Source organism: Hemiscyllium ocellatum, chromosome 23 (genome assembly GCF_020745735.1).
Source record: "Hemiscyllium ocellatum isolate sHemOce1 chromosome 23, sHemOce1.pat.X.cur, whole genome shotgun sequence".
In the NCBI taxonomy this organism is placed as follows: Eukaryota; Metazoa; Chordata; class Chondrichthyes; order Orectolobiformes; family Hemiscylliidae; genus Hemiscyllium; species Hemiscyllium ocellatum.
Genome location: NC_083423.1, coordinates 8,257,494 through 8,272,007, shown reverse-complemented (window position 1 = coordinate 8,272,007; position 14,514 = coordinate 8,257,494). Strand labels below are relative to the sequence as shown.

At 40.4% G+C, this 14,514-nt stretch overlaps 1 protein-coding gene across 3 annotated transcripts in view; it reads left to right on the top strand.

Moving 5' to 3' along the window:
• Positions 1-12,892, top strand: part of itih5 (inter-alpha-trypsin inhibitor heavy chain 5) — a 61,153-nt gene extending 48,261 nt beyond the window's left edge. For all 3 annotated transcript variants that reach the window (XM_060843099.1, XM_060843098.1, XM_060843097.1), the window contains 3 exons: positions 1,794-1,910; positions 5,016-5,393; positions 12,253-12,892. In XM_060843099.1, the coding sequence (XP_060699082.1) occupies positions 1,794-1,910; positions 5,016-5,393; positions 12,253-12,560 (803 nt within the window). In that variant the 3' untranslated portion in view covers positions 12,561-12,892. The remainder of the gene's footprint in view (positions 1-1,793; positions 1,911-5,015; positions 5,394-12,252) is intronic.
• Positions 12,893-14,514: the final 1,622 nt, after the last annotated feature.

Genomic DNA, 14,514 nt, shown 5'->3' with positions numbered 1-14,514 from the left:
TCAATGTGCTTATTTGACTATTTGTAACCATGAGCCAAATTTTACTTTTAGTTCTATTTCGTATGATATATGGTTGTTTATTCATTGTCACCAAATTATTTTTGGGTTGATTGATACGAGGGAAAATAGTGGAGCAGAGATTGTGGTTTCACAGATAGTTAGCCAAAGATCGAAGAATTCTGAGCACTGAGACTGGTTCTAAAAAATGTGACATTAACTTTTGCCTTCGAGGGAGGGGTTCACAATGGGGATAAAGAAAAGGACATTATTGGTGATGTCAAGGCATTCCACTAAAGGCAAGGGGCAGCTGAGTGGGAGGCAAACTTCTGTTCCCTTTGAAAGAGAGGGAGCTTGAAGGAAAATATTTGAAGTCAAACTACTAAAGATACAAGGGCCATGTTTACAACAGGCGAGTCATGTGAAAAACTTTCAGCTAGTACTTTTAAAAAAAAGGGTACTCAAACATGCAGTGAATAATATGACTTTTGGCATTTGGAATATAGATATTATCAAGTCTCCAATAAATCCCTAATTAAATACGAGTAAGGGTACCTCCCAGCTATCAGTTAAATTCACATGTCCCTGAATGGATTAATGTAATGTCACAATAGTCTTAAGGACCATGGGGCTGCTCTGTCATTATAGAGAGAGATACCTGGTGGTGGTTTAACCGGAGGGTCACCACATCTCAGGCAAGGGGAGAGTTTGAGGAAGAGAGCTCTTCAATGGTAGTCTCAATAATGTGGAAATTGAACATAGCAGCAAACGAGCTGTCCAAACAACTGAGCTAACTGACCACTCACCTCTCCCTCCCAACCCCAAATGGTGTAAGGATGGGCCACACCTCAGGATCATATGGTTATTGACTGCTTGTGCCTCATATGGGTGGAGAAAGAAACATTATACTCAAAGATCACCATTAACCTCTCACTGCACCATGTTGGCCTCTCCCATCTAAAGAAGACTGAGTTTACCTCAGAAGCATTAACCCAACAATCTGTTTTTAGGACTACACGCTTATTATCCGTATTTCCCAGAGGATCCATCATAAACATCTTTCATCAGACAGTCTGAGAATCAATACAAAAAGGAAGATAAAAGTCCATGCCATTTAGACTCTTTTGGCTATTCTCTAGTCATAAGGTTTTAAGTTGAGTTGACTTTGTTTAGTTGTAATTTTGGGCTGACAGTAGCAAATGTTGTAGGTATCATTTAAGTTCTCAGTTCTCCAAAGTTTCTGTCTAATCAGTGCTATCTCTGGCAGTTTTCTTCTTAAGAGATAGAGAGGACCTTCTCCTGCCCATGTTCAGTCCAGAGTCCTTAGTTTCTTATAATCAAAGAGAGAGGCCCTTGAGGTAGCAGCTTGTTGGTATATTATGTCTATGTTTACGTATAAACTATGTTTTCGTAGGGTCAGTGAACATAGATCATGCATCATCTCCAACATGTGAAGATTCTTGTAGTGGTGTAAACTGAAGAAGAGATTGCAAACTTTTAAGACTCCTGGTTGGGTAGGGTAGTGGGTGGTGTGTGGGGGGGGGGGGGGGGGTTGTTGGCAGCAGGTAGGGCTATTTGATGCCTGACTGATCAGTTTTATTGTCCTTCGATGAGAATACTGTCCCAGATTTTCCAGTGTGCAGACTGGAACTGTGCACCAGGACCCTTTTAAGAATAAATGAGAAGTGATAAATAATTAGCAACAAAGGCAAACCAATAAACTAAAGGCACTCTTGTTCCAAACATTGACCGTTTAGTATGGTCCATATAAACTGTGGTATTTGCTTCTAATGCAGCTGACGGGGATCCGCATTTTGTTGTTGACTTCCCCTTGGGCAAGTTTTCCGTCTGCTTTAACATAGATGGTGAGCCTGGTAACATACTGAGATTGGTGTCTGATCACGAAGGTTCTGGTGAGTAGCAAACTGAACAAGTTTTAAAAGATTGAAATATTTTTCGTTCATCATGATGAGATTTGTAACTTGATGCTGCTCAGAATAAGACCATTTGGCCTATTGTGCTTAGGCCATCTCTTTGTTAAAGCTATCCAATAGACCTCACTTATCTGCTCTTTCCTCAGTTAGTTCCTTTCAAGTATATACCCAATCCTCTTTTTTATGCTAGCATTGTACCTGTACCCAGCACCCTGTTGGACAATGCATTCCAATGCATTCATAATTCACGTATAAATGCACGTTTTCTCAATTTGCCTCAATTTATTTTCCATTAAATCTGTCTCTTCTGGTGACCAAACCTCTTGCCAGGAAACTGCTTCTTCTTAGTTACTCTGTCAGAACCATTCAAGATTTTGTGCACCTCCATCATATATGTCCTCTTTACCTTCTCTGTTCTAATGAGGTCAACCCCAACTTCTCCATTCTCTCATCATAATAGGCATCTCTTATTCCTGTTACCATTCAAATATATTTCTTCTCTAACATGTCAAAGGATTTGATGTCCTTCCACGAAGGCAGTGCACAGAATTGAACACAATATTTCAGGTCAGTTATGAACATTAGAAGTAGAAGCAGGAGACTATTCGGTCCATTGAACCTGTTCTGTCATTTACTGTTGTCATGGATGAGCTTGGCCTTCAACTCCACTTTCCCGTCTACTTTCCATATCTCTGGATTTCCTGAGAGACCAAAAATCCTCTCTGTCTCGGCCTTCAATATATTCAACAACGGAGTATCCATAAGCCTTTGAGGCAAAAAATCCCAAAGATTCACAACCCTTTAAGTGAGGACATGTCTCATCATCTCAGTCCTAAATGATTGGCCACTCATCCTGAAACTACCTTCTTATTCTTGATTCTATGGCTGAGGAAATGCTTCAATATCTTCCCTGCCAACTCCTCACATAGTCTTAACAGTTCTAATTAGATAAACCCCATTTACTGATCATAAATCAATGGTCTCATCACAATATCTAGTCTGGTGCACCTTCACTCTACCACCAGTAATGCAAGTATATTTTCAAGAAACTGAGACTGTACACAATAGTTTGGCTATGTTCACACATACCTAGAACCCTATGCAATTGTTGCAAAACCTCTTCATTCTTGACAGAAATTGCTGGAAAATCTCAGCAGGTCTGGCAGCATCTGTGGAAAAAAAAGAGTTACTGTTTCAGGTCCAGTGAACCGTCTTTAGAACCGTTGTGCCAGACCTGATGAGCTTTTCCAGCAATTTCTATTTTGTTTCTGATTTCCAGCATCCACTGTTCGTTTGGTGTTTTGCTTCATTCTTGTAATAGAGGCCAAATTTTGTCTTTCTAATTTCTTATTATACCTCCGTGCTAAATTTTTGTGTTTCTTCTAAAAATGCACCAAAGTTGCTCTGAACATTAACTTTTATTAATGTGTCACATTTTAAAAGATATTCTACTGTTCCAATTTCACAACCAAAAGTGAATGCCCTCACGCTCCCCTATTAAACACCTATCTACCATCGTGCTGCCCACCCACTTAACCTGTCTATATCTCTTTGCAGCCTCTTTGTGACTTTCTCAAGCTTGAATTCCCACCTGGCTCCATGTAACCAGTAACATTAATATAGTATCCTGTCTCGCGATCTGATTATTCAGATGGATTGCAAACAGCTGAGTACCAAGAATTACCCCTTGTAGCACTTCATGAGCCACAACCTGCTAACTTGAAAATGCACTATTTTTGACTATTTTTGCTTCCCATCTATAATAATCCTCTTGCCATACTCATATTGTACCTCAACTCTCAGATTTCTTATCTTCTGTGACACCTTATTGAATGTCTTTTGGAAATCCATGTGTACTACTCCTGCTGTTTACCCTTTATCCATCTTTCTATTCATATCCTAAAAAAAAATCAGATCCCTTTAACTTATAGCCCCTGAATTACTAAAGGATTTTTTTCTGAGCAGTTAATGGTCCAAACAGTAATTTGTCATAACTATTGTGAAAATTTGGGGTAATAAGCATTTAACAGTTTGTCTGGGTTTCAGAAGTGTCTTAATATTCTCCAGTACTGTAGGCACCTCCCCAATTTGAGTAATATGAGATTCCTCAATGATTTAATTCCATTTGGCAAACCTCAGAAATGACTGAATAAAAATGTCATAGGGCTCAATGTGGATTTCCTTAATTGCATTAGTATAGCTACTGGCTTCTTCATGCAGAAAAAGACTTGTATCCCCGTTAAAAACCTTGTAAGGTCATGGAGAGTGTTGCTGAACAGTGATTTTGGAGTGCAGGTTCATAGTTAATTGAATGTGGATAGCGAAGAAGTGTTTGGTATGCTTGCCTTTAATCGTCAGTGCATTGAGTATAGGAGTTGGGAGGTCATTGGTTAGGCTACTTTTGGAATACTGCATGTAATTGTGGTCTCCCTCCTGTAGGAAGAAGGTTGTGAAATTTGAAAAGGTTCAGAAAAGAGTTACAATGTTGTTGCCAGGGTTGGAAGGTTTAAGCAGTAGGCAGAGGTTGAACAGGCTGGGGCTGTTTTTCCTGGAGCATTGGAGGCTAACGGGTGACCTTATAGAGGTTACAAAATTATGAGGGGCATGGATAGGGTATTTTCCTCAGAGTGGGAGTGCAAAACTAGAGGGCATAGGTGAGCGGGGAAAGATTCAAAAGGGACCTAAGGGGAAACATTTTCATGCAGAGGGTGGTGCATGTGTGGAATAAACTACCAGAGGAAGAGGTGGAGGCTGGTATAATGGCAACATGTAAGAGGATGGGTAAATGAACAGGAAGGGTTTAGAGGGATATCAGCCAATGTTGGCAAATGGGACTAGATTTATTTAGGATATCTGGTTGGTACAGACAAGTTGGACCGACGGGTTTGTTTTTGTACTATACATCTCCATGACTCTGTGACATGCAACTGAAGTAAAGAATGATCTATTATTTATTGCTTTGGCACTAAACCACGCTGATAAGTAATTTCAAAAGAGATTGTGGTTGAGATGTTTTTTTTCAGCCATTGTAATGACTTAAATATTCAAATGCCTAATAGTAATAGTATCTTCGGTTTTTGGCAGGAGTGACGGTTAATGGTCAGTTGATTGGAGCTCCAGCACCTCTCAATGGGCATAAGAAGCAACGCACCTATTTCAGTGCCATCACTATCATTGTCAGTAAACCTTCCCGCTCTTACATCGAAATCACACCTCACAAGGTCATCTTCGACAGCCGAGATAGATTTATCTTATCTTGTGATAAAACCATAGAGGTAGAAAGTGAAGGTTTGGTGGTTTCTGTCACTGCTAAATCTAAGGTCACCGTGACAGTCCAGCAATACATCTCCTTTGTCATCCTGGTCCATCAGTACAAGAATCCAGCGCCCTATCAGAGAGATCATCTGGGATTCTATATTCTTAACAAGAAGGGACTATCCTCCAGTGCTCACGGACTCTTAGGTAAACAGCTTGTTCTCTTTATACATTTTGACAGTAGGTGTTATTGTTAAACCTTTTGTGAAATTTAACAAGTTTACAATATTTCTTCTGCATTGCTTTTCTTGATTACATCATAACATGGATCCTAACAAAATTGTTTTTTTATCCTATGGGGCTGTGGTAGTAGAGCTCCAGTGCTGCTGGACTAACAAGTTAGAGACCTGGACTAATCATCCATAGAGATGAGCTCAAATCCCACAACATCAGTTGGGGAATTTATACTCAATCAATTCAATAAACCTGAAACAAAAAAAATTGAGTCACTAGTGGTGACCATGACTGGATACTAGAATCTTGTAAAAGCAAATTCATTTCAAAATGAAATGTACTGTCCTTTCCTTGTCTGTCTTATCCACAGCAAGGGGTTGCTCTTAACTGTCTCTGCAATGATCTAGCTTCTCAGTCTCAGAGTCGTAAAACTGGGAAATAAATGCTAGTGGCGCCAAGATCCTATAATTGAGTGCAGTGGTGAGACCTTTTGCAGGTGCTACATTTTGAGGGGTGATCCTTGTCAGAGGGTAGTTTAGGTTTTGCACTTTTACAGAGCCTTGGAGTTAGAGGTGCAGGTTGATGAGGGAGTTCAGAATCCCCCTTTTATATGTCATCAATCAAGATTGTCATTTGGTTTTAAAAGTCCATTTAAGGAATCTGACGTTTTATCCAAAATTACACCCTCAACCCAGAAAGAAAGTGATCAGTCCCTGTTTATAGGACTTTGATGTAGTTTGTATTTGTTGTTATAACAGATCACTGTACACTGATCTGTCACAAGTGGAGCAATGTGAGACCTTCCTGAAATAGATTTGGTTTAAATTCCAGTGTTTCCTTTTGAAATTAGTTCCCCTTATGCCACACTCAAAATAATTTGTGTTATATCACAGCTAAGTAAGAAAACGGTAAGAAGCAGACCACTGTGAGGCTACGTTAAATAAAATGCTTGAAAAATACTCAGCAGGTTAGGAAGCACCTGAACAGACAGGGGAAAACAAAAGGGTTTTTTTTATTTGATTTGATTTATTATGATCACATGTACCTACGTACAGTGAAAAGTTTTGTTTTGAGTGTAGCACAGGTAGATTAATTCTGATAAAGTGCATGAGAGTAACAGGACAGAGTAAGGAATACAGTGTTACAGTTGCAGAGAAGGTGCACAGAGAGCGAGATCAAGTTTAAATTTAAAATTTGAGAGGAGTATTCAGAAGTCTAATAACAGAGGGGAAGAAGCTGTTTTTGAATCTATTGGTAAGTGTGTTTGAACTTTTGTATCTTCTACCTGACAGAAGAGGTTGGAAGAGATCATAACTGGGATGAGAGGAGTCTTTGATGATGTTGACTGTCTTCCCAAGGCAGTGAGACGTATAGTTGGAGTCAAAGGATGGAAAGTTGGTTTGTGTGATGGACTGGGCTGTGTTCACGACTCTCTATAGTTTCTTACGGTCCCGGACAGAGCAATTGCCATACCAAGCCGTAATAAAACCAGATAAAGTTAAAAATCACACAGCGTCAGGTTATAGTCCAAAAGGTTTAATTGGAAGCACGAGCTTTTGGAGCATCGTTCCTTCATCAGGTGGTTGTGGAGTATCATCGGCACCTCCAAATCATAAATCCTGATAGAATGTTTTCTATGATGCATCTATAAAAAATTGATAAGAGTTGACGTTTCAAGCCTGTTACCTTTAATCAGAACTGGGCAGCTGGATTACAAGAGCTGCAACTGGTTTTCAGCAAGAGTGGGGTGGGACAAGGACAAAAGGAAGCTTTGTGACTGGTTGGGAAATGGAAGAGATTGGATCACTGGTAAATAGTCCTCCAGGCTCAGAGTGATTGTGGTGGGACAAGAAAAGAAACAAAGGAAGAAGAGGTTTACTTTTTTGTTCACATGACATGGATATTGCTGGCTAGACCAGCATTTGTTACACATCCTTAATTATCATAAGACCATAAGACATTGGAGAAGAAATTAGGCCATTTAACTTATTGAGTCTGCTCCACTATTCGATCATGGCTGATATGTTTCTCAACCCCATTCTGCCACTTTCTCCCCGTAACCTTTGGTCCCCTTTACAATCAAGAACCTATCTATCTCAGTCTTAAATATACTCAATGACCTGGCCTCCACCACCTTCTGTGACAGTGAATTCCATAGATTCACCACTCTTTGGCTGAAGAAGTTTCTCCTTTTCTACGTTCTAAAATGTCTTCCCTTTGTTCGAAGGTTGCACCCCTCAGGTCCTAGTCTCTCCTACCAATAGAAATATCTTCCCAACATCCACTCTGTCCAGGCCATTCAGTATTCTGGATGTTTCAAATTGATGCCCCATCATCCTTCTAAACTCCATCGAATATAGGCCCAGAGTCCTCAAACATTCCTCATATGTTATGCTATTTATTTCTGGGACCATTCACGTGAATCCCCTCTGAACACACTCCAGGACCAGTATATCCTTCCTGAGATATGGGGCCCAAAACTGCGCACAGTACTCCAAATGTGGCCTAACCAGAGCCTTATAAAACCCCTGCTTTTATATTCAAGTCCTGTCAAAATAAATGCCATCATTGCATTTGTGTTCTTAATTACTGACTCAATCTGCAAGTTTGGTCTAGAGGTTTTCAGTTCAAGTCCTACTCCAGGACTCAACGATCTGAGAAAGTGCCTTTGTGTTGCAACTCAACAATATAATAGAACTCCCAAGAGGGAAGTCAACCACATTAAGTGGGTCTGCAGTCACATATGAACCAACAGTTTTACTTTGCCGAGAACCAGATGGGCTTTTGTGATGATCCACAGCAATTGCATGGCTGTCATCAGACCAGCTCTTCAGTTCCAGATTTTAATTGAATTTACATTTCACCATCTGCCACAGTAGGATTCAAACCCATGGCCCAGAGGTTTGGCCTGGGACTCTGGATTACTAATCCAGTGACATTACTGATATGCCACTGCCTCCCAGGTGTACTATTAATTGGAGGAAATGAAAACCAAATGAAGGAAAGGAAACAAAATGAGGAATAGGAATGGCCTGTTTCCACACTGTAGGTAATCTAATCTAAAAAAAATTGACATTGTTGAATTCAGTATTGAGTCAAAGACGATAAAATGTCTCACTGAAAGATGAGGCGCTGTTCCTGGAGCAAATATTAGGACAGTGGGACAGTGCAATAGGGGCCAAGGACTGAAATATCACTGTAAGAAACTATCTCATATCAGTTATAATCAACAGACCTATAGGTAAATCACAGAAATTGTTCAGTAGTTTGCACTTTATTAGTTTTAAGGATGTTGGCTTTCCTATCATTTCACTTGAGGAAAGGGCTTGTGATATAGTTAATAGCATCCCTAGCTCTGGTGAAGAGGTTTTCAGTTCAAGTCCTACTCCAGGACTCAACGATCTCAGAAAGTGCCTCTGTGTTGCAACTCAACAATATAATAAAAGCTCATCATTCCAACACTTCCTGACTATTTCCCAAAGGAAAAGTAGACACGAATATGATGATATGAAATAAAGAACTTTTTTTAAGAAGATGGTAGTGAGCTTTCCTCTTAGTACAGCTGATTTCTGAGGGAAAGTAAGAGTGAACCATATTGCTACGGTTCTGGAGTCACACAGACGTACGTCCAGGTAATGATAGCAGACTTCCTTCACTCAAGGACATTAAAAAGCAAAATGGATTTTTGAAACAACTCTGGTGTTTAATGGTCACCTTTTCAGATACTAGCCTTTCAATCCAGATTTATTTAATCAACATTCCCTCAGCTGCTGTGGTGGGTGTGGACTTGTACTGCTGGGTCATTAGCTCAGGTCTTTGAATTTCTCATTGCACCATGCGACTATAGCTTCCTCCTTTAGAGATGACAGAAATCAGCCATCTGTGTAGAATGGTGCTCAGGAAATGCTTCGATGGACCCCACAAAAGAGGCTATTACAACATATTAATCCTGATGGCTTGCTTTTTCTCACCTTCGTTTGTGCCTGAACTTTGTAAACACGTGGAATTGAAGATAATAGTGTGTGCTATTTCATTAGAGCCCAACTGACAGACTCAGTGCTTTATTTTATTCCCACGGACAGCTGTCCTTGCTAGCATGCAGAAATTTGGCCTTTTCACATCTGTAGGATTCCGAAGGGTGGGGGTGGGGGGAGTGACTGTATGAGTCATGTAAGCTAATAGCTAGTTAAGGATATGTTATGTACACAGTAATAAATGAAAACTGGGTAAGTTTTATTGAGTTCTGCGCAGGCAGTGGGGTCAGTTGAAAACCAAGCTGCAAAAGCGAAATCTGAACCTTTTAAATATTTCCAGGCCTTAGCTCATTCAATCACAGCAGACTTCTGTTAAGACAAAGCACAATTTAGGGGAAAGAACCCCCCCCCCACCATTTAAGTTTATTTTCACATTATTAATAACTGCTGCCAGAAGTAATGAAAGAAAGTTTCTAAACCCTATGGGTTCATTAGGTTAATGCTAATGCTGAGGATTACACCATTTTCTCTTTAATCACAAATTAAATTTGGGGTAAAAGTGGAGATGTTAATCCTTTTATCAAATTTAAAAGTCACAAAATACCAGGTTACTTGGAAGTACTTCCAAATAAACCTGTTGGACTATAACCTGGTGTTGTGTGACTTTTAACTTTGTCCATCCCAGTCCAACACTGACACCTCCACATCATGGCTTTCATCGAGTGTTAGTGACGAGCACTTCCTTCTTGGGGACAGTAAACAGAGGGAAGATCTATCTATCACATCTCAATCTGCTTCAATTCTAAACCAGAGGCGGGCAGAAAAGATATAAAAGGGACCTAAGGGGCAACTTTTTCACGCAGAGGGTGGTACATGTGTGAAATGAGCTGCCAGAGGATGTGGTGGAGGCTGATACAATTGCAACATTTAATAGGCATTTGGTTAGGTATATGAATAGAAAGGGATATGGGACGGGTGCAGGCAGGTGGGATTAGATTGGGTTGGGATATCTGATCGGCATGGACGGGTGGGACTGAAGGGTCTGTTTCCATACTGTACATCTCTATGACTCTGTGAGTCCTTGGAATACAGGTAAATATGGTTATCTTCATCATGGTAATTCTTCAGTTGTTGCAAGTGGGGGAATATACTTCTCATACATGCCGATAGCAGATAATAAGCGAGAGTCACATTTCCTGAAACTCATGCGGGTGAGGTTGGGCATTTGGCATTGTCTCACTCCTTACCCATTCAATCTCACTGCATAAGAGCTGAAGAAAAAGGATCTGGAGTGGACCATTCAGCCCGTCAGGGCTACTTTGCCATTTAACGTGCTGGAATTCCAACTCACCTCCAACTTTCCTGTACAATCTCAATAGTCCTACAGCACCTAAAAAATCTATTGACATCAGTTGTAAATATTCTCAATGCCTGAATATCCACAGCTCTCTGGATTGGAGAATTCCAAAGATTCCAGCTCTGAGTTAAGAAATTTCACCTCATCTCATTCCTGAATGTCAGGCAACTTATTCTGAGACTGTGACTTTGTGGTTTACAGTGCCCAGCCAAGGGACATTTTTCTCTCTATCTTTCCCTTAAGTTGTCCACCTAATATGTTTCATTTAGGTGTTGAAATCAGGGATAAAATCTTTTACCTTTTCATCTTGAGCCAGTAAGAAATATAGATTCAGCAGTGGACCATGCAGCCCCTCAAAAATCCTTCTAACATTAGAATGGTAGCAGACCTGTACCTTTACCTATTCATCTATTGTAGATGCATTGCTTTTGATACTGTCCCAACAAATATCCATGATCTGAGGCTTGAAAATTTCACTGGACCCTGTATCTACAGCCTTGATGGTCTGAGATGGAAGAAATCAGTGACTAATCTAGACTTTAACCTGAAGTTGCAGACAAAAAAAAGTACAATTTGTTTTCCCAAAAAATATGCTAAATATCTAAGGTGCAACAATATATTTATCATATTCTGATCCATAATAAGAAGTAACTCAGAGAGTATTTAGTGTGGCACAGTGACTCAGTGGTTAGCACTGCTGCCTTACAGCACCAGGGTCCCAGGTTCGATTCCAGCCTCAGGTAACTGCCTGTATGGAGTTTGCACGTTCTCCCCGTGTCTGCGTGGGTTTCCTCCCATAATCCAAAGATGTGCCAGTCAGGTGAATTGGCCATGCTAAATTGCCCATCATGTTAGGTGCGTTAGTCAGAGGGGGTGGGTTAAGACCCTCTTTGGAGGGTCGGTGTGGACTTGTTGCGCCAAAGGGCCTGTTTCCACACTGTAGGGAATCTAATCGAAAGGAATTTGACAGATCTTTCCAAAATGTTTATTACATTTGAAATAGAATGGGATAAAGTTTGAGGTAGGGCATTTATACAACACTCTTAAAAGTGTTCCTGTTATCGAGTGGCCTTTGCTTAAAAATATTTGAAAGGCATTAGGCATGGTCACTATTGGTTTATGCTAAAATGTGTCCCCACCACTGACCTATGAACACAGGAGACTGACACTCATTGATGTCAACATGTGGGATCACATATGAAGCATTGCCATTTGAGTGAGGCACGAGAGGAGAGATAGGCACCGTTAGAGACTTCACCACTACAGAATCAACATGATCAAGAAAGAAGAGAGAGCATTGCATGAAGAATTTTATAATTCTCATTCTCTTTCAAAACCTGTCGGTGATTCTGCACTTTTTGTCACTTTTTTTATGATGAAACGCTGATGCCCCATCCCCAGTCGGATTGACATACCCTGCTCATTAATGGGTTAAATTCTGTGCACTGTTCCATATTTCTTTCCAGGACCAGACATTATTCTATCAATATTTCTCCTGCAGGTCAGTTCTTGTACAGTGCTGTGCAAATCACAGAAACAACAACCAACACAACTAGACCAGCAAGACATCGTAATCAGACAGAAGCCTGGAGGGAAGGAAGCGAGGTGTCCAAGGGGTCAGCAATTGTGTTACATATTAAAGACCGCCTCGTGCCTGTGGTGAAAAAGCAAAGAAGGATTTACAATGGGCAACATCAGGTCAACTGCTGGTTTGCAAAGAATAATGCCGTCAATCTGATTGATGGATCATATAAAGACTATCTTGTGTCACATCTCTTTCAAACAACAAGGAGTGCAAATGAACATTAGCGCGTAAATAGCTGGAGCAGAATATCATGTTCATTTTTCACCACTTTTGTTATAAAGCAATATTTAGTTGGCTTTTGCACTGTTACAAATGTCATGCTTTGTTTCCCTGGTAACCACATACTTTGTAAGATTCCATTGCAGATGTTCTCCTGAGATTTCCGTAGATTGGAAACATTGAGAGTTCAGTTTGTATCCAAGATTACTTTGTTTTTGCAAATGAGCAAACAGTTTGTCTCCAGGGGCCAGCCTCAAATAAGTTGGTGTTGCAGCTTTTGGCAAAAATAGTTGGTCCCCATTTAAACAATAAAAATAAAAGGCTTTACATGTTTAAACCCACCCATTATCATGTCTCCTTCTCCACCTTCACTGTGAATTAGAGCGAAGCTGGGCTAGATCAGATATTATCTTCAGTGATATTTTCCAAACAAGACTTCCTTGTTTTGTCTGACTGCTCTTCCAACTGGATTTCCAAAATGAACTAACAGACAAGTGCCTTAAAATGAAAGATCAATGAGACTTCTGCATGGGTATGCAGTAAGAATGCATGCTCAGCAATTAGATTTGGAAGTATTAGGGGCAGACCTCTAAGCATATTAATATAAATTTCTCCAGTAGCAGCTTTAACAGAGGGCATTAAGCCAGTTGTTTTAAATGTACCCATAAAGACTAGAACAGGAAAAAGCCACAGAGACACAGTCAATATTAATCTGCTAAAATCTTTAAAATTAATTCCTGAGTCTCTAAGTTATAACATACAGTTCGCTGCCTTTCAAGACTATTAATGAAAGAATATGTCAGATACACACTAGGTGTCGCCTCCATGGCATTTATGAAAAACCATTTTTAGGAGGGTCAGGAACAAGTGAGAATGGATTTCAGATGGGAGGTCTTCACAAATTTAGTGAAATGTAACCATTATAAGTTGATGAAACTTGTATATACACAGTAAACCAATAAAGTACAGCTGGTGGAATGTTCAACCATAGAATTCTCTGATCAAACAAATGCAGTTCTTGAATGCAGTTTTAATTATCCAAACTGAGGACTATGTGACCACAGGCTATTGAATTGGATACTGAGGAATATGAAAGAAATTTAGACTTCTTTTGAGCAGAAATGATGGTGTGACTTTATTTAAAATAATAAAAGATAGAAAAGAAAATTCCAAAACATGATTTCAAACAAAACCTTGGCAGTAAGTAGAAAGAAGGGCTCATGCCTGAAACGTCGATTCTCCTGCTCTTTGGATGCTGCCTGACCTGCTGCGCTTTTCCAGCAACACATTTTCAGCTCTGATCTCCAGCATCTGCAGTCCTCACTTTCTCCTCAGTAAATAGAAAGGATAAACTAAAGATTATACTAGGCGAAAGTGAGGACTGCAGATGCTGGAGATTAGAGACAAGAGTGTGGTGCTGGAAAAGCTCTTCATCAGGACTTTTGCCTAAAACATCGATTTTCCTGCTCCTCGGATGCTGCCTAACCTGCTGTGCTTTTCCAGCATCACATTCTTGGCTCTAAAGATTATACTTTCCAACCAAGCAAAGTGAATCATCCATAATCTACAACTTCAGTTGGTACTGCTTACTCCACCTTCCTCATTTCCCCTCCCCCCACCTTTCTCAGTCCCAACCTTCGGACTCAGCACTGCCTTCTTGACCTGCAATCTTCTTCCCCACCTCTCTGCCCCCACCCCTCTCCGACCTACCACCCTCACCTTAACCTCCTTCCACCTATCATATTCCCAACGCTCCTCCCCCAAGTACCTCCTCCCTACCTTTTATCTTAGCCTGCTTGGCACACCCTCCTCATTTCCTGAAGAAGGGCTAATGCCCGAAACGTCGATTCTCCTGTTCCTTTGATGCTGCCTGACCTGCTGCGCTTTTCCAGCAACACATTTTTCAGCACTGCTTACTCTTGACCAGTCTTTTTATTAGATTGCATTAGATGCACTTTT